The sequence below is a fragment of the Schistocerca gregaria genome, chromosome 2 (assembly GCF_023897955.1).
Source record: "Schistocerca gregaria isolate iqSchGreg1 chromosome 2, iqSchGreg1.2, whole genome shotgun sequence".
In the NCBI taxonomy this organism is placed as follows: Eukaryota; Metazoa; Arthropoda; class Insecta; order Orthoptera; family Acrididae; genus Schistocerca; species Schistocerca gregaria.
In genome coordinates this window covers 300,207,483-300,228,502 of record NC_064921.1, presented here as the reverse complement: position 1 = coordinate 300,228,502, position 21,020 = coordinate 300,207,483, and the positions used below count along the sequence as shown (strand labels likewise).

The 21,020-nt window shown below is 37.6% G+C and overlaps 1 protein-coding gene across 1 annotated transcript in view; it reads right to left on the bottom strand.

The window, feature by feature from the left end:
• Positions 1–21,020, bottom strand: part of LOC126336914 (1-phosphatidylinositol 4,5-bisphosphate phosphodiesterase epsilon-1-like) — a 419,543-nt gene that overhangs the window by 113,153 nt on the left and 285,370 nt on the right. The window contains exons 8-9 of the mRNA XM_050001045.1: positions 4,313–4,491; positions 2,023–2,194 (exon numbers count right to left, since the gene is read on the bottom strand). Coding sequence (XP_049857002.1) covers positions 2,023–2,194; positions 4,313–4,491 — 351 coding nt within the window. The remainder of the gene's footprint in view (positions 1–2,022; positions 2,195–4,312; positions 4,492–21,020) is intronic.

Genomic DNA, 21,020 nt, shown 5'->3' with positions numbered 1-21,020 from the left:
TGAACAATAACTTAACAGCCCAAGCAGCGTCCTCCATTCTTTGAGTGTCCAGTGATGGCATCTGTGTAACTCTGGCAACTCCTGTCCCTTATGAGGTGCAGCGATCATGTGTTGAATATTAGTCATTATGTGGTGTTGAATGGCATATGTACTGTGAATCAGTGGTGAATTGGTGAGCGCTTTCATGCAATGAGGCCTATTTTTTCACTATTGTCATCGATATGCTGCTCCCCATGTCAAATGACTCTTAAGGCTACAGTTTGTCCCAAATTGAGGTATTCATGGTTCATCATTGATCCAGTGATGTAAACTGCCCAATGACTGCATGTGTTGAGGGCCCATAGTCTAGCCACAAACAATTATGCTGATAATGTATATTTCGCCTACACTATGGCTTACTGTCAAATGTTGGCTAGTACTTGTTATGTCATCTCAGTCGCACAGCATGCGGCCATGTGTACAATTTCTATGATGTCTGTGGCTTGTTTGTCATATCTGGTGCATGTGCATCTCTGGATGCTCTAGGTCGCTGTATGTTTCTTCGCAGATTGTATTGAGGTACGTTTGGTGGATCTAGTGATCACAGAAATGTGATAATACTGTAGAACCATCTGTATAACAGTTTTGCTTTGTATGTATACATAAACATAATGCGGATAAATGATTATGTTGTAAACCTCCCGTAAAAAGTAACATTTTTGGTACCAAGGTGTTCTGCATGCAATATTGCCCTTCAACCAAACCTTGTGTTACTAAATGTCATATCAAAGGTTAGGGTATCGATAAGTAAACCGCCCTATTGAAGCTAAGACCAGCATAACACTTACTGCATGTTGTTCATGGTGTCATGGCAAACAAAGGATTGAACGACTCCTTATAAAGCCTTCAGACTCGTATCTGAGAGTTGTGTATGTCTACAAGGGTTCTATATTCATCTCAAAGAGCAAACAGGTTATAGATTATGATAATCCACTACAAGCACAAGGCAAGAGGCAAGAGTAGAATGCATGTAGGGATCTCGAATGTCCAGTTGCCTGGCAGTGGGTAGACAGTATAAGAGTTGTTTGTTAACAGTGGCTGGTTGGTGATGGCAAATCATGATCCACCAAATTTATTATCTGTACTAGCTAGAGTGAGTTCACAGATTTTTCTTATGAGCTGAGAGAGAGCTTGGTAAATGATTATTGTCTGTACTTCATAAATGGTGATTTTTTGTAGGAAAACGCAGTCTTGATTGCTGACAGATAAAGAGCCTATGGGCACTAAAATTACACAAAATTGGACAAAAACATCACGTTTTCTGAGGCAAGAGCTCTCTTATGGTGAGATATGAAGAAACAGGTGAAAACAGAACAGTGCACTGCATTGGTAGGTTACTAATAACTGTAGATTGTAGTTACTCTGTATGTCTTTATAATCTAAGAAACTCATGGAACGTTTTCTAGCTCCTTAGATTTTTCTCTTAATCATGGAGGTTTCCATTATTCTGAGAGTTTACAATTTTTTCACATTTCAATGATGTTCTTAAAGCTACTGCACTATGAGCAACTATGTTTCAATGTAAATTATAATTATATGGCAGATGCCAACGTACTGATTAAAATAGCTTTTGTAGTCAATGATGCTTTGTTGTAGTTCAGAAATGGAAATAACATGTGTGATACATCATTATGAAAATGTGTTTTGGATTACAATTAATTTTGTCTGGAAAAGTCATGAGATATCTGTGTGATATATACAATATTTCATCTCAGGAAGCAAACATATTGGAAGAACCATTTACCAGGAGATACAGTCATGTAGTACACAGAAGTTATTTTGATTAATTTATACTACATCACAGTTATCTAATTTCTTATTTTTCTTATGGCAGTGGAACTTGTGACTTGTAACATAATAATAGATTAGTCTCTCCATTAAGATACCAGAATATGTTAAATAAAAATAGCAGGGTTAATGATGGATAAAATATGCTAACGCTGTGTAGAACTACAATGAAAATGTTCCAACATATACACTTGCCTGCAAAACGTGGTGATCAATTCTGCTGTGTGGAGCAGATATGGGAAAGAAGCTGACGCCATGGTCATTGCTTAAAGGCTGGACTGGCTGGTATGTGTCGAGATCAAGATCATAATCATGGTCCTCAGATTCATCCAGTAAATAAGAGCGTTCAATACTGGATGTATGAATGCTGAAAGAAGAAACATGTTCTTAGTAGTTTGAAGTGTTGGTCAGTGTGAAACAATTTTGTATTACAACAATAATGTGAATTTTCAATGTACTTTCTAATAGTCAATGACAATTATTGACCCAAATCAATTGTGAATTTAGTTTCAAATCATAATCGCTATTGCCATTGTTCATGCCTATATTATCACCGGAGTTTTAAACATATAGTACAAGTTTTATCTATTTTGCGTGAAACTTCTCCACATCTCAGAAGTTCGTGAAAACAAACCTTTTCATATTATATACCTCCCAAAAATGATTTGATGTACACATCAATGGCAGCTGAATTAATATGATTCAATATTTGTAGTGAGATACTTCTGATGTATTGAGCAAAGTGTAACTTAATCTGGTAAATGTTAAAGTCACCATGAACACAATATGCGTTATAAATTTCGTTCGAATAATTAAGAGCATATCAACTCTTTTGCACAGTTTTGAATCAATGTTCCTACCATAAAATCAGCTCTTTCTTCTTTTGGCAGCCTGTGTCAGACGAGCAATGAGTTACATTTAGAATATCTGTCACTTGTTTATCCCACTTCTGCTAATGTAGAGAGATACATTTCAAATCAGGTGCTGTCACCTTCCATGTTGCATAGTCTATGAATGTTTTACTGAAAGATAATTGGAGGTTTTTGCAGATACATTTATTTTATTTTCTTGAGAATTTTTATGGAAGAACAACTTTAGTTATAAGGGGCATTACAATGAAAACCAAATACCCACTACGGTGGAACTGTGGAATGGCTCCATTCAAACGTAATCGCGACAAGAGTTAAGACTATTATCCTCCTGGGAGACGAGATGATCAATTCCTGTTTCATAGAACGCTGTCAGCCACTGATGGATACACAACTGTATACACTCTTGCACTTTCTCATCAGACTGAAACTGACGTCCACACATGTCGTACTTCAGGTCGCTAAAGATGTAATAACGTAGTGAACGATCTAGGCTGTACAGAGGATGTTGCAGTGTTTGGCATGGAAATCGCTGAAGTGTAGCATAGATCCAATTTACAGTGCAGGGGCGGGCATTATCATGCAATGTGATGATTTCGTCTGACGCATTCCTGGGTGTTTTGATTTTATGGCATATCACAGTTTCTACAAAGTGTCTTCACAGCACTGCGCATTGATTGTGGATCCATACACGAGGACCTCAATGAGCAGATGGCCCCTATGTCGAAGAAGAAGGTCATCATGACCTTACCGGCACTTGTGTGTATAAAAAAATGGTTCAAATGGCTCTGAGCACTATGCGACTTCACTTCTGACATCATCACTCGCCTATAACTTAGAACTAATTAAACCTAACTAAACTAAGGACATCACACACATCCATGCCCAAGGCAGGATTCGAACCAGCGACTGTAGCGGTCGCTCGGCTCCAGACTGTAGCGCCTAGAACCGCACAGCCACTCCGGACGGCACTTGTGTGCACAGTTTTGGATTTCGTTTGCAAGGAAGATGTGGCATGTTTTCACTGCAGGCTTTGCCATTCGCTCTTTGGCTTAAAATCTGGGGCCATGAAAGGTCATGATGACCTTCTGCTTTGACTGCAGGGGTCGTCTGCTCGTTGAGTCCCTCCTTAAGTGTGGAACCACAAGCAATGTGTAGTGCTATGAAAACACTTCACAGAAACCGCAACACTCCATACACTCAAAATGCCCAGGAATGTTTTTGGACGGTATTATACTGTTGCACAATAACACCTGCCCCCAAACTGCCACTTGGGAAAGGCCACACTTCAGCGATTTGGGTGGGAAACACTGCAACGTCCTCTTTCACCATGTGAGTTTCACATCTTTGGCGACCAGAAGAAAGACAGGCATGAACATCGGTTTTAGCCAGATGGGGAAGTGCAACAGTGGATGTGATTTAGGATCTGCCAGTGGCCAACCATTTTCTACAAAACAGGTTCCGATCATCTCATTTCCCAGTGGGATAAGTATCTTAATACATGGGGTGATAGCTTTTGAATGGAAGCAATTCGTGGTCCCATCGTGCCAGGTATTTGCTTTACATTTCACTGCCCCTCATACAATGTTCGTTAGAGTCATAAGAGGATGTTTCACCTGAGGTGGTCCCTGAGCAAGTTCGGCACTGATTCACGGTTGCGAGCATGGTAATGTTGATGGAAGGAGGCAATTCGATCCATAACTGCCTGTGTGCGGTAGATTTTGTCCAAGTTGATGAGACCTCCTGGACCGATTCGCGTAAAGTAGTGGTCTTCTCCATTGTAGTCAGAGATGAACTGCAGAGATAACAGAACATAGCCTTTAAATTTATGTGCATTAAAATGATGGTCAATTTTTGTTTGTACATGTGAATTCTGCATTGATGAAAAGGTTTCAGAAGTCTTATATTTATCAACTTCCCCGTATTATTTATAAAAAATGTATATTTTCATTTTCACAGTGAGTAACAGTTCTGCTCCCTCTCTTCCATGACTTGTGCCATAAAAGAAATTACTTCATAGTTATTTGCAAAATAAGTGTATTAGGAAGTCCAGTAAGAAAAATAGGATCTGTAGCTAAAATACAAAATCATACAAAAAAGAAAGAAGTTATGATTTGTATGTTAGTTTGAGATTACAAAGGTGATTCTGAAGATATTGTCAGATTTTCTCTATTCTTTTTTATACAAATCTTAATTTTTTATCAAATTATGAGTCACTTATTGAATAGTTGAATTAATTCAATAATTAATTGAGGATTAGCATGAATAATAATTAAAATCTGAGTAAAATCTGTCTCACAAAGTGCCTTCCATGATTAATTCAGTTAATAAACAACAAAATCAAATAATTTTACATATTAATGCAATTTCAATTCTGTAAGTGATTCTCTGTGTTACGTAAGGTACAGAACTCTTCAACTTTATTCAATACATAAATACGAAAAAGAGTTATATGAGAACGAGTTACAAGTATAACGAACAGGAATGTACTAGAAGTGTTCAGTCAGAATACAAATAATGCATTAAAAATAATCTCACCACTGACTTAAGTTGATTTAACTATCCTCACAATCTTAAGCTGAAACAAGTCTACAGTCTGATTTAGAAGGAGCATTTTCGGTTTTTTAACTTCACTAGATTGTCTGTCATTGTTGTTTTATGACAGATATAGAAATAGCAATTCGTTTCTCACCTTTTTATATACTGAGCCGTTATATGTAGTGTGCTGCCTCTACTTTTTTTAAAGCATGTTCTTACTGTATCTTGAACCAGAATAGAATTTTGTTTCCTGATTGTTGTGAACTAAATAATGATTAGTTTACATTAATTTGCGTTTTTATGCATGTAGCAGCTATGCAAAAGAAACTCTAAAGAGAACAACCATTGTTAAAAATTTTCTAGAGTTTTCAGATATTGCTAATTTTTCTGTAAACATAGTCTTTCGCTTAAATTAATGTATTTTAAATCTGTGTGTGTGTTAAAATAGTGCCACAATATCGACTAGAGAAAAATATACAAAGTAATGGAATCTTGTCAATTTTAGATGTCAAATACATTTGAAGAACTTCTCATGTTAGTATTGCTTCAGTTATTAAATTTTAGAAATGTGTATAAACACATGACTGCTCGGATGTCATTAAAGCACACAATTGTTTCAGTCACAATTACTTCAGGATTGTCACCTCTTAGTCAAAAGTCAGGGCACAGAACATTTTGTAGGTTGGATACAAAGTTAAATATTTCTGAATTAACGTATTTTTTCTCTCACAGGAGCTAGTAATGATGCAGCTGATATAAAATGATAGCTAAATTTGTTCACTTCCACATACGTAACTTAGAAAATTCTACATTTTCTGGTTCTGGTAATCTATAAATAAGTTTGTCCTTTTTATATCAGGAAATGTAAGGTCATCACAAAAATTTATAGAGGAGGTGGTTATAAAGAGAAAAATGAAAGTCAAAATTTTTCATGTATGATTTTATTCACTATTTTACCGAAAATTTTCAGTACAGTTGTAACAATGTAGCATTCCTTATCACAGATTATAATCTCTTCACAGAATTGTTTTACAATAAAACCACAGCTGTGTTTCAAGAAATGTGCTATAATTTTTGTTAAAACTTTGTTAACCCTAATCTGTAAGTAAAATATCACACATAAGTCATTCTGAAAATAGTCTTGCGCTAGAAATTAATCTAAAATCATGGAAGGCACTTCTGACAAAATTTTCTTGTGATTAATATTTTTTTGTAACTAGTCAGTCTATCTAGTAAGCAAATGTACAGAATAATTTGTTGGGTTGACACTGTATACAGCTTAACATGTAACATTATTTAATTCAGTGCATATACACAACATTATAGCATAGGAAGTAAGTTCAAGAATATTTTAATTTAATGTTGTATGTGTGTACAACACTCCAAAATCAATATACTTAATACTGAAAGAAGATTTGCTACTAATGTACAATACTTTTTAACAAATTTGTGATTCTATGTACATTGCTTCTAGGTATCTAAGAATTACCTTATATATAAATGTTTCTAGAAGTAATTCAGCATTTTACATAAATTTTTAAGTAAAATTTTCCTATATATGTAACATGTTAAAATTTTCTGATATGACACACTACATTATAAAACTGAGAGAAAAGACACACTCAAAAGAGTTATGTAATACGAATCTAGCACTGGTATGAGTGCTTGAAAAATGATGAACATTTTGTACATACATTATTCAGGTGGATTTACACTAAAAGATTGATGCCTATGACTAATATGGTTCACAGTACTATCATGTGGTGCTTGTAAGAACACACCACTTTTACACTCAATATGAAAGTTTATTGTGATAACTTTTAATGTCAACCAAACATTTGATGTAAGTAAATGTAAGTGATAATGTGCATTTTTGCTGAATGATAACGAAATACATAATATATACAGTACTTACAGAGCATGTGCAACCAAATTTGTAGAACTGTAACAAGACTCATACTATGCATAGCGCAGCACCGACATGCAGTTTATGCCATCCCTTCCTTAATATAGTGTTGATTTTTCAAAATAGTGCAAAACATCATGCAAAACTCTTGATGAACAGGCAGATAGATGCAATTATTTCACTAGTATATTTTATAACACAGCATTGTAATGCTACAGTGAAAACATATTCAGAGAGAGAATAATTGAACACTGTCAAGAGAGGTATATTAAAACTCTGTCTACACTGTGTAACTAAACTCATGCTTTCTATGAAGACAGTTTATAGATTTTTTTTCTCTTATAATATTACTGACATGTCTCTAGAATGCATGCATCAAGACAATATATATTTGCTATTACAAATTATTCAGCAGAGCTGGAAATTTTTTAAATAATTGTAGTTGTTTTTATTAATAAAAGCATGACAGACAATCTAAATGTTTTAGTATTGATGATATTATTCTTTGTTTTATAATTTCATGGTATAGGAGAAATATCTATCTCTTCAAATACATTATGTATTGCAACTGGGGCAGATGATATTTCCTTTCTCTTTAAGCTGTTGGATAGCTTGTTATTGCTTAGAGTTAAAGTCTCACCAATATGTTTATTACAGCACTGGGCTACTCAGTTGTAAAGTATCCAACAACTGAGGTACTGTATCTTGAACAATTAGTGCAACTGGACCTTGATACCTATTACCAACATATAACTCTTGTGCATCACATATTCTAGATAGGTCCTATTATTTTATTTTGCAAAAGTAAGCTCAGTTTTTAAAGAGAGTGTGACATGAATATAATGTCAGATTCGGTATATCTCCTACATAAACACAATGCATACTACATGACAGCTACAGCTGCATACACATAGTTTAAGCTAATGTCAACTGATTCCAATGAAGTTCATGAAGTCTCTGTCAGCAAATATAATGAATATGTGATGAAAACTGAAAGATCATGCCATACTGGGACACACACCTTGAATTATCAGTAGAGCACAGATTTTCAATTACTGTGGTATATTCATTACACTGCAGGTTCAGCATATGAGAGCTATTTTCTATAATTGTAGGTATATCACTGCAGCTTTTCTTACTTTCATTGCCATCGATGTATTTTTTTCGTTTCAATACATTTATTAATTTCAATTAGTAAAACAATGATCAATATGTCTGTCTATAAATGATACTGATGAATATTATTAATACCACACTGCTGGAGAATGCTCTGAATTTTATGAAAACTAGCATTTATTCTGAATTTTCACTCATAAGTGTCAAAAGTCACAAAACAATTCGATGCAGTCTGTAATTTTATTACCTGAGGCTTAATTTCAAGTGGATTTTTTATGTCAAGGAATGAATGTCTGTCCATCCTCTTAACACTATTAAAGAATGTTTCCCTGTTGAATATGGGATGTGTGTATGACAGATTTAGAAACTTGGTCATTAAGTTCATCACAAGAGTCTATATTCACATTTATCTTACCAGTGGACAATAACTGTTATTTACGAGTATGGAACTAACCTGTATTACCCTTTCCACTGAATAATTAATCTCATTTTTACAATGTAACTGGTATTTCTTATGAGACCTTTAATTATTGTTTCTCCCCTCTTGAAATGATAGGATCTCTCATCAGTTTCCAACTTCTAACAATTGTTTGCATCTTCCGAGATTTCTCATATGTTTTCACATTGACTGAAATTAGATGCCATCAGCTGTTAAATCTTTCTCATTAATCATTGCAAGTACTTGAATTTTCCTTACCTGTATTTTCTGTTTATATTAAACTTACTGTCAAAGAGCTTAAGACTGAGTACAAACTATTTCAGTGTCATGTTATACTGATCGTAGATAAGTAGCTATAGTTGTATTTCCTAATTATTCTGTAATCAGTGTGACTAGTGATGAGAGTTGAGGTTTAAGGAGCTTGTTCAGAGATGAAAAAATCTTTGTTTCCCATATTAACTGGTTGTTTAATTATTGAAATTTATCACCATTCAATAGTTATTCCAAATTTAAAACTTTTTTCACATTAGAAACATGGTACATTTTATATGATTTAGACTTTATGTTGAGCTACATGTGTAAAACCTACCTGTATGTCTTTATGTAATGAGTGTCTTGCCAGACTCTATTAAATATGATCCTTTTGCATTCCATACTACCCCTCTATTGCACAGTTAACTTATTTCCCTCTGTTGCGTATTATTTATGCATTCTAAAGTTAGTACTTTAGTTTCTGTCAGTTGTTCACAGCACACTATTATACTTTCCTGTAGTATTATCTTAGGACAGTGACTTAAGATCGTTAGTGTTTCTCATGAGTATTGTATAAGCTCGAATATTCTTTTTTGTATCGCCATTGACAGAAAGATGTAAACAAAAGTGTTTTTCTTTCTACTTCAGGATCTTGTAACTATGTACAGTTTTATCCAGAGAAACGACATTTAGTCCTCCCAGTACCACTGCAGTCAGTATGATCCCATACACACACTGAAAATATACTCTGCCTGTATTTCAAGCCCATTATTTTCAAAATATATACTTCCTCCCTTTGTGTCATTTGTATGCAATGATGTTTTGTTCACTTCTATATTTACAAGACTAAAATTTATTTAATTTTTTTGCACCTAGTACCACTAGGGTCAGTATGCCCCAGTTTAAATTGTTTGTTTCTTGAATGCAAAATTTAGGAAAATATAATGATGATAGTTACATTGAGCAGCCATTATATGAAACACCTGCAACAATGAAAATATTATTTCAAACCTATTTTTGTACTTATTTGAGAGTTATTGCCTCAGCTATTGTTGTGTGATTCCTAGTACCACTTGGGTCAATATGACCCCATTGGCACATTGGAAATCTGCTCTCCCTGGTTTTCAAACCATTGTTTTCAAAATATATGACTTTTTCCTCATGAGTCAATTATATTCAGTGATGTTTTATTCAGTTTTATGCTTCTAATACAATAAAATTTATTCACCTTCTTTGCACTGAGTACTGGTACCACTGGAGTCATTTTCATGAACATAACATTTATGTTACCTTGTACAAATAGAATGTATGTTTTTATACTGCCAATATATCCCACGTACCTTTCTTGGTGTTTTTATGACCCCACTGAGGCTCATTAAAACCAAAATGCTCCAGCAGTGGGAGGGTTAAAAACTTTTGCCTACGTAATCATCATGACAGATTCAAGAATCGTTGTCAATTTATCATTTAATTTGCCATCTCCATTGGACATTTATTGTTTTAATGTGGCTAGTTTTATTCTAAGTTGATGATCTTCAGATCTGTTGAGGAGTAGTTCCACATGGACAAGACACAATACTTATGCAATTACACAAATCTGAAGATGATCGACGTTGATCAAAACTAGTTATATCAAAAATATTCATGTGCAACAGAGATGTCAAAAAGACAACTTTTAAGCATTCAAACAGTTATAATCCTTTTCTGCAAAAAGTTTTTCTGAGAAGCCCCATTCACAGTTTATTGTGGATCATGTTGTTACCAAGTGCGATAATGAAGGTTCAGTAAGATAATGTGTCTAATGATTTAAGAATATGAACATGTACACATGGCAAAACAGAGAGTGAGGAATGAAGTAAACGACAGGACAATTTACTTAATGAGTATAATAATTGTGTAAGTGTATATCTTCATAATTAATTTGCAAATTATAATGTGTATGGCACATGGCTATACTGAAGAGTTCTGTCAGAAACTTAAATGGTTTTCAGTACATATATGTATCACGTGTATTTGTTTACAACACCTTCTATGCTATGGTCCAAAGGGACATGATTGGGGGAAGAGGAAATGACCCCATGACAGTGTAGATTTCTGCACACGCGAGGTTAGTGGTTTCCGTAAAGGAGAGGAAGACTTAAAGCATCGCAGTGGCGTGTGTTTCATAAGTAATGAAAATAACTGCATTACATCTGGAATGTCTCAGTCGTGTTGTGGTAATAGTGTAGTCTTTGGTGAAGTATACACCACAGTGTCTGTTTTTGGACTACGACTCACTGGCGCCAGAAATAGTCAGGCAGAAATCACAATATGACCAGAGCTGAGTACACCACAGAGTGTCATTTCAAGTCTTTTACGACGTCGAAAATCATATTGTTCCACCATAAGCTGCCAAATAAAACTTTTATAATTGCTACCTTCGGTTGTCACAAATTACTATCAGGTATAAGAATTTTTTTCATTCACAGTGTCTATGTGGACACATATACGACGTTCACTTCCTCTCTGCATCATGTCAAGACGCAAACTGAACCTAAAAATGGTTCATATGGCTCTAGGCACTATGGGACCTAACATCTGAGGTCATCAGTCCCCTAGAATTAGAACTACTGAAACCTAACTAACTTAAGGACATCACACACATCCTTGCCCGAGGCAGGATTCGAACCTGCGACCGTAGCAGCAGCGCGGTTACGGACTGAAGCGCCTAGAGCCGCTCGGCCACCGCGGCCGGCTAAACTGAACCTCAGAAACCAACACATAACGATCAGAATCAAACACATAACGACGTCCTAATTAGGAGTCTAAGGGGATGATGCTGTAATACTTTACAAGCATCCTTCATTGAATGTGTTTTACTGTTAGGTTATTGGCAGGCAACATTTTCTGAAGAATGTGTAAATCTTATCTAATACGCAGTTATGTGGAGCAGAAATGACGTTATATTTGTATTCACATTGACTGAAAATATTTCTGTGCCTCATAATGACATGTGGCAGTCGAAAGTGGAAGTTTTCAGCGAGTATCTGAAAGTTATAGGGCACCGCCAACTGGAAAGCTTTGGCGACAGTTCCGAGTTACAGGGAATGTACGACGTAGGCCAAAAAAGGGTTGGTCGATATTAGTGTATGAGAAGATGTTTATCTGGACTTAACAAACGTAAGACATTGTTGGTTAAGTACTCCGAAGGGCTGATTCAGCCACTTAATTACAAATGTTTTCCTGTACTTTGCGCACAACCTGATTTTTCCAACGTGAAGTGTGAGAGTTGTTTGTTTAAGTGTATCTGATAAAGTTTAGGTGACCGTAATGGGTCCTTATAGAGTGGTTTCGTTTTTGTGTTGAACGATGATGAGAGATGGATGAAACTCGGTGCCAGCATATCTCCTACTTTTCTCGAATAATGCCAAGAAGTCTACCTTATTTAACGTCTTTCCCGTCAAACGGACGGCCATCAATAGTGCCACATATCCTCAATTCATGAGACACTGCAGCGAGATCCGGAATTTAATCGTGGTGATCAATACCCCTAAATTGAGTAAGCAGCCAACAAGACGTGGGGTACCGTACCCATGTGGTCACCCATTCTCAAGCACTGTCCACGCCTGACGTTCCTTAAATTCGGTGTTCTTAGAGGAATCAGTGTATACAACGAGATAAGGCCGTTGAATACTCTGGTTCTTGTATGATCTAGATTTAATTACATAATGAAATTCGGCCATGACTGCAAGTTAACTGTCTTCAGAGCGTACGGGAACCGCACTTTGGCCACGAACTATATGCTAAAGGCTCAGACCAGTAGGTCTGTAAGCCGCACCTCTGGTATTGTGTTCCACTGTTACGGAAGTGCAGAGACGAGTCTTTTTATTGTAGTCAGTAACATCAAGAATGGACCAATACTAAGTGAAGGGAATTGCTCTTTAGAGATGGAACCCGTTCCGGGTTGCAACATCAACCTCGTCTCACATTCGCCTGGATGGACAATTTCAGCCACTAAATCACAGGAACATTGTACAATGAGACAATTCTCATACTGGCATAGTTCAGATAAGGGTTGTCGTCCTCTTTCCTGGACTTAAGGATGGCCAGAGGAATACCAATACCCTCAGACATGAGGTACAACAACTGTATGTGTGACTTCTCAGAGTCGGTCCACACTTGCCTTCAGGGTCGACAATGCCCGTTCGTATCGAGATACTCTGGCAGATGGATTTCTCACAGCTGAAGATATTCATCGCATGGATTCTACAGATATGTATCTTGTGGAAAATACTTGTGATACTTGGAGAGACAAACCATGTTTCCGACACCAGCCGTTTCTCACGAGTGGGATCGACTGTTAACAGACCATCCGAACCACTTTAATTAGAACATCCCAAGTCGCTGCCAAAACGTATCTGGCAGACATATTCTTCAGCAGACTTTTTGTTACTGTAGAAGAGTTTTCATGGTTGTGCTCCATTTTTTAAAATGCGTACCTTCACGTTCACAACAGGTTTTTGGACATAATAGTATGTTATATTTTGTGTGATCACTTCGTTCCGTAATACTTCCGACATACAATTTGAGGAGTATGCTCACTTTCCTCCATTATGCCCATCAGCACTGGGAGTCCCGAGACTTTAGTCAGAACTACACAGAAAGTAGAGCACGGTACGTTGATTATACTGAGATGCGGAACCAACCACCGGAAATTAGTATTTCACTACGTACGAAATGCCTGACGAGTAATTCATACAATACGGTTTGTTATTGTTGTTGTGATCTTCAGTCTAAAGATTAGTTTTTTGTAACTCTTGGCACAGTGTCTCCTACACAAGCCTCTTCTGCATAGCTACTACAACTGTTTGAACCTGCTTGCTGGAGTAAAGCCTTTGCCTACCTCTGCCATCATTATCCCTCATACTTTCCTCAGTCACTACACTATTTCTTTAGGTCTCGGGTTGCGCTCTCTCAACCGGTTCAGTATTTTGATCAATTTGTGACATACATTTCTGTTTGTCGCAGTTTGATTCAGTACATCATTATTAGTTATCAGGTCTACCGTTCTATTCTTCAGCATTCTCCTGCAGCACCACTGAAGCTTCCGTTCACTTGTTGTCTGAACCGTCCATCGTCCACTTTTCACTTCCCTCCAAAGCTACACTTCAGAAAAATACTGGTAAAAATAGACTTCGTAATATTAAAATTTCTATTCTGCGTTAACAAATTTCTCCTTTTCAGAAAGGTTGTTCCTGATATTGCATTTTATACCCTCTGTAATTAGGTTGTCGTCTGCTGTTTTGCTGCCCAAATTCGGAAACTCACCTACTGTTTTTAGAGTCTCACTTCCTAATATAATTCCCACATTTTCGACTGAATTAATTCGACTATATTCAATTATCCGTATTTTACTTTTGTTGATGTTCATTTTATAACCTTTCTTCAAGATACTGTCCACAACGTTTACCTACTTTTGCAAATCCTTTGCCGTCTCTGACAGAAGTTACTATTTCCCTATCCCTGAAAATTAATTATCTATTCAAATTTCTCCTTGTTCACTGTATTGAATCCCTGCTGTCTTAAGAATTTCAGAGAATGTATTCCAATGAAGATTGTCAAAAGATTTGTCTAAATCTAGACTTCTATAAATGTGTTTCTTTTTTTTCAACTTGTATTCCATACGAAGTGGTAGGGTCAGTACTGCCTCCCGTGTTTAATTCCTCTCGAAAACAAACTAAAATAATCTTCTATAGGGTGGCTTCTATCAGTTTTTCCATTCTTCAGTGCATAATTACTGTCAGCATTTCTCAATTGTGATTTATTAAACTTATGATTTGGTAGTATTCACAACTGTCAGGCCATTTTCTTTTGAATGGGAAGTATTACACACTTCACAACGTGTGAGAGTGTTTATAAACCGCCGATGTTTCATTTTTATTTGGTTTACAGCGGGACCTGAAGATGACGCAAATGTAGCATTGAAACGAGTCGTCTGAATAATAAATACCTTGAAAATACGGCTGTGATGTTCTACTTCCATTACTTTAGTCAGAAGATTTCTGGGACTCCCAATCGTTTGCTTGAAGCCACAGAATCTAATTTAACAATATATTCTTCATTTCTGGGCACAACCAGAATCAATTGTTTTCATATCACCAAATCTCTGAAAAATGAGATACTTTGTTTTCGACAGTCAGCTCCGTCATGTATATAGTCTACCGTGTCGAATTAGTAGCACAAAGAATCAACAAGATTTTCATAAATAGTGGCCAATAAGAATTTTTCTCCTACAAAGTAATGGTGTTTTACATAAATGATTATTCAAGCTTTATCCAAGCAGCTTTCGGAATTCTTGGGAAAAGGTGACAGAAAATAAGAGCACCAGGGTGAGTTTACCGTACTTCTCTGCTCACCAAATCCCCCAGATTTAAATCAAATCAAGAGTCTGTAGGAGCACTTCTATGGGGATGTTTGCCCCATGGATCCTCAGCCGTGAAACATATCGCAGCTGGCCACGGCATCGGTATCGGCATAGCTCCACAGCACTGTCGTTACCTTCCAGACCCTCAATGACTCCTTTTCTTTACTTCTGCGCTGCAATAAGTGGATATTCAGGCTTTTGGCAAGTGGTCATATTAATGTGACAGGACCGTGTATAAGACAAACAGCGGAAAGTTGTTAACTCACATTAGAGGTGGGCAATATAGGCACCGTTTGTGGCGTTCTGAATATCAATATGTGCCTTCGATTCCTTGCAGTCGTTAACACGAAATGCTCGAGAGAGCTCGACAGTAGCCCTCTGTGGAAATCTTTTCATTGGTATTGCCTATCTTCAGGCGCGAACTGATTCGACGTGACAATACAGAGCGGATGACTTGCCTACATTTCTGACATGTATTTTCCTTAGTGCAACCACGCCATGGGGAACATTAGGAATCAAAACTTAGAGAGATGATCTATCCGCCGATAAGTGTCAGTTTTCTGTATGTCTTGTAGTTTCTGCGAGGTCTGCTTCTGAAACCGTGGAGACGTTTATCAACAAGCCCTGTATAGCTGACTGCACAGTGAGTCCGTTATTTTTCGTAGAATGGAAAATGGTTCCTGTACATATTTCTGCTGTTAACTCCAGTGTTTGAACTTCTGTGAATAGCTATTTCAAGAAAAACTACGAAATAAATTATTTTAGTGCAGGGTGAAATCTGATGCATGCACGAGCACGATGACTTGCTTTAAAGGAGGTTGAGAGTAATGTTCTCGAGACTACGAAAATAGACCTTGTGTGGTCGAAACTTGTTCTAGATGAAACACCCTGAATACGTAATCCCCTCTACATGCTTTGGGTTATGCACTACAAGAAGTCAGACGTTCCATAAAGCACACAATTTTATAATGCTATCACATAATCATTTTGATTGCTTGTACAAAACATGATAAAAGTCATTAGTATTCTCGAACCATGTCTCTAAAGGAGACACATTCCTTATGTGTGTAATAAAGTGAAACAGAGTTAATGTTAGTACTATTTAATGCTATTCTATCCACCAGTTCAAAGAGTTTTATAAAAAGTTAATACTCTACTATTTGTTATACAACACATATTTTAAGTATGCTCCGCTCGAAAGCCACAGCTGCTGTCTCTGCGTGCGCTCGAAATACTCATCTCATTTGTGTAGCACTTTCTAGCGTTTCTACCACATGTTTTGTGGGGGAAGCACGACAATAACACACGAATTTGATGTTTTCGTCACGGAGCTTTCTAAAGTAGTTTGGGACGGCCATTGCCTCAATAATATTAACGTCTGTACGAAAAAACGTTTTGAGACAACAGTGGTAAATTGTCTAAATGTTATTAGAATGATAATGCAATGGCATCTGTTCTATAGGATTACCATGAGGTCAGTTCTCAAGGTTTTCATTATTTCATTTCAATTATTTGGAAAAGTGAAGAGGAATCACACACACTTCTAAAATAAGAAGTGTTAATAAAGCAAGAAGTGCAGGAGAATTCTCGAAGAGACTGGAAAGAGGGAGGGATATGTGAGAGAAGGTCTTGAGCAGCGTCAGGATGTCTCAGTCGCCAGAAAAGTTACATGCCGTGTTTTAATCTCGCCTTGAAAGACAATCTTAATCTGTCAGGAAGTTCCACTACTGCGTGCACAAACTGACGAATGAAATATTCATTCCGCGTGTACAATCAACTCGAAATCTTCAAAGCTGCGGATATCTGCGCCCCTGTGTCTGGGTGCGTACATCTCAAACAAATAAGAACATTTACACTACATTAAACGTGCACACTAAGAGACTCTGGTAGACAAAATCGCTCGTGGTGAGTGAATAAATCAGAAAGAGCACTGGTTACAACACTACTCGTATTCGGAAGGGGTGGGGATCGAAACTCCCTTTGAAATAACCGATTTAGATTTTCTTTATTCACATTACCTAAATAATGGACTTATTCTTTCGAGAAGAAAAGAGCCAGTACCTTTTCCCTAACCTATGTCCAATAGAGCTAGTGTTCCACCCATAATGACTATTTTTAGAACGAACGAATAAGACATACTGTGTATAATGTCACTGTAGCAATATGTTGTTTATATATATATATGAAAATCATAATTATCACCAGAACAGCTGCCAATAAAATTATTTTTGTTTTATTTCCATGACTAGTTGCGATTTCAGGCTGTGATATCAGTTATTTCTCCTTCCGGTCTTCTCGAGGAGAGTCACTCTGCTTCTGTCTCCCTCTTCCCGTTTATGGATTTTTGGGCTCCTCAGAAACCTTATACTTCCTCGGACTTTCTCATTCTAGTTGCTCTATACATCTATCTAAGCATCTTCATTCGAGCTACAGCTAGCTTCTTGCCCACGTCTTTGCTCTGTACAGAAAAGGTCTCACAGCTTTTTATTTGACGTGCATTAAGATTTGACGTTCAGGCTATGTTTCCACTACCAAATATTCCAGAATTCTTAAGCAATCTCCCAATATAGTTGATCCTATGTGATTCACCGCCGGAGATACAAAATAGTTGCAAGAAATGCAGAACAATTTCTATAGTAGCTGTGATCGTTGTAGATATATCCTTCATACAATAAGTAACAGCTGTGGAAAACAAAATGCATAAAATACTCTTATCTATATTTTGAGATTTTTTTCCCTTCACGAGGTTCCTAACTGGACGGCAGTCTATTTTTTGCATTGAGGTCCGAGACACAGCGACAGCTGGCAAGGGAGCACTCAGACACTAACATACCATCGTTACGTAGCATTTAGCACCAGAAATTTATCTATGTTATTCAGAGGGTACTTTTTTTAAAAAAAAAAAAACAGTAGCATTTGTCTTCGTTTTGTCATAATTTTTTTATCACATTTCTCTGTGATAAGTGGTATAGTGGTAAGGCAAAGTAATGGTTGAAGCTTTGTTTTCGGAGTTCCAACCGAGTTACGGTTTCATTTTTGCACATTGTATTACGGAGACAGTATACCCTTCTCCAGGTACTCCCAGCAGTATTCTTACCCTACCTTTTCTCTTTTTTCTTCTGTTCTCTGTATCTACCCTCTTGGACTCAACATCAGTTAACGATTTCCTCCCCTCCCTCTCCCCAGTTCATGAATTTAGTGTTTTAGTGTTTTAATTGGTAGCATTCTCATGTTCATTCAACTATTTACTCTCTCTTTTCACCGTTTTTTTCTTTTGCTTTCTTTCCTTCTCTTCTTACTATTTTATCATCTTTTCTCTCTCTCTCTCTCATTTTCCCTATATCCTTCCATGTTTTTCTCATAGTCCTTATGCACTATTTATTCTACTTTTCACTTCTCTCCCTCTCAATTTTGACTCATCATTTTCCTTCTGACATCTGTGGACTTGCATAACAGTGTTCTATGTTGGACCACCTACCGACGCCTCTTCTTTCATATTTGACTTCCCTCGTCTTCACAAGTATGTCCCCTTCAACTGGCTATTTGTAATAAATAACAATTATCTCGAAACGTGGAACCTAGGCTCTAGGAGGTTTGAAACTAGGTCTCTATGCATTAAGGCATCTTTCACTGGAGTTTGTTGATACTCTCGTGCTGACTGTACTACCCGCTACGAAGCGCACATTTCTTCTTGGAATCTTCCCTATTGCTCTCAATTCAGATCGAAAATTTTTCAGACCGACGAACGGTACTCAAGAATTCGCTGAAAACAATTTTATAAACAACCTCCTGCATGGGCGAAATTCACTTTGGTTCTCTCGACACATCCGAGTTTGGTCTATAGCATCTTCAATATCGTATTAAAGCTCAAATAGTAAATTATACAGGAAGATTAAAGAAAGGAGCTGGTGGCCTGTAAACTGTACTTGTACCTTTATTTCAAAAGTATTGCCCAGCACTGTTGATGCACTTGTCCTATTGTAACACATGGCGGTAGATGACCGTCTGGTAAAATTCTTGTGGTTGCTTTGTGAACCAGTTCCGAACCTTCTGCTCCACTTCCTTGTTTGTGGTGAATCGTTTCCTCTCAGAGCCATCTTTAACTCGTCCGCAGTGGCATGGTGCAGACTCTATGGAGGATAACCGGGGACTTCTCATTTGAATCTATGTACGAGCTCCTTGACTGTGTTTACTGTATGCGATCTCGCTCTGTCGTGGAGCTGGTGGTTTGCCTTGGTCATTTCAATTTGATCGCTTTGCGAAGGGTGGTCAAAGAAAAAACCTTGCTTAATCTTTCCCGCACTTCAGTTCTTTGGATGACGTAGATCCTGCAAGCTTCTTCTGGAGACATCGTCGTTTTGTCTCGGGTTCGAAGTGATGACACAATGTCTCGTCTCTGGGTACCACGCGTGACAGGAGCTCACCCCCTTCCCTGGCATAGCACTGTTGATGTTGGAGATAGACTTCTATTCGACATACTTTCTGTGCTGGTTAAATACTTTGAGGCACCATTTGGACGCACAATTTGCGAAATTTGAAACTATTCTTAAGCACTTTCGACGCTCAATCCAATTTCTGCTACAGTAGCTGTATTTTAACTCGTCGCTCTTGAATAATTTGTCCATCCATCTGCTGGACGGTGCCATTAGTAATGCGTTGTATCGTTTCAGACCATAAATCACTGGCCAACGACATCCGTCCTTCCCTGAATCGCTTGTGCTACCCCTTGACTCTAGCAACGGGCATGATGTGTTCTCCGTACACTGGTGCCATTCTTTGATGAATTTCGGTTCCCCGCACTCCTTACGCTGTTAGGCAACTCAGTAACCCCCTTTTCCTTCTTTTGAAGCCTCCACTTAACTCTTTTTTGCATGACTGAGTGTAGTGGACGGTCGACGTACACGACTGTTTGCTCTACTGCCACGTGGCTGTGCTCCCATGTCCCTCCAGCGGCGAGTCTGGGACAGACATGTTTTATACGGACGCATCTTCCACCACAGGGAATGACATTTCTATTCATTCAGCGCTTTTCTTTTTAAAGCCCTCGGCTCGTTTCTTTTTGAAAGCGCCTTATAAATTTGAACTTGTCTACAAGTTATGGGAAGGTAACTCTTTTAATAGGGAGCTGTCGACGGAGATCCGAAATCGAAACATTGCTTAGCAAAACGTGTGAAATTTGGAAAATGGAAGGTAGTACTGTTAGAAATGAATCTGTATGGGTGGATCGTGAGACGTGCTTGGGTATACTACCTGATCAAACGTATTTGGATATCCCTGTGTAATGAAGAACTGACCACTAGATGTCGCAGGATATGGATCCACCATTATAAGAGGAGGCGGGAGTAGAGTGTTGCCATTAGAGAAACAGTAACACCAGAGTGGGTTGGCCAGGAGGGCTCAGTGACGTCGACCATGGACTAGACTTTGGATGTGACATGAGTAAGAAATTCATCAGGGGTTTTTCGATCATTCCGAAGCCGCCCGGGACGATCGTTGGTGATGTGATTCTGAAGTGGAAGCACGAAACCAAATCAGGCAGACCCCATGCACTGACAGACATTGGCGTCGAGCATTATGAAAGTTGGAAGATCGCATGAAATTAGTGGAAGGAATCACTCGTAAGTTCCAAACCACTGCGAGCAGTCCAGGTAGAGCGATGAGGTGTGGAGG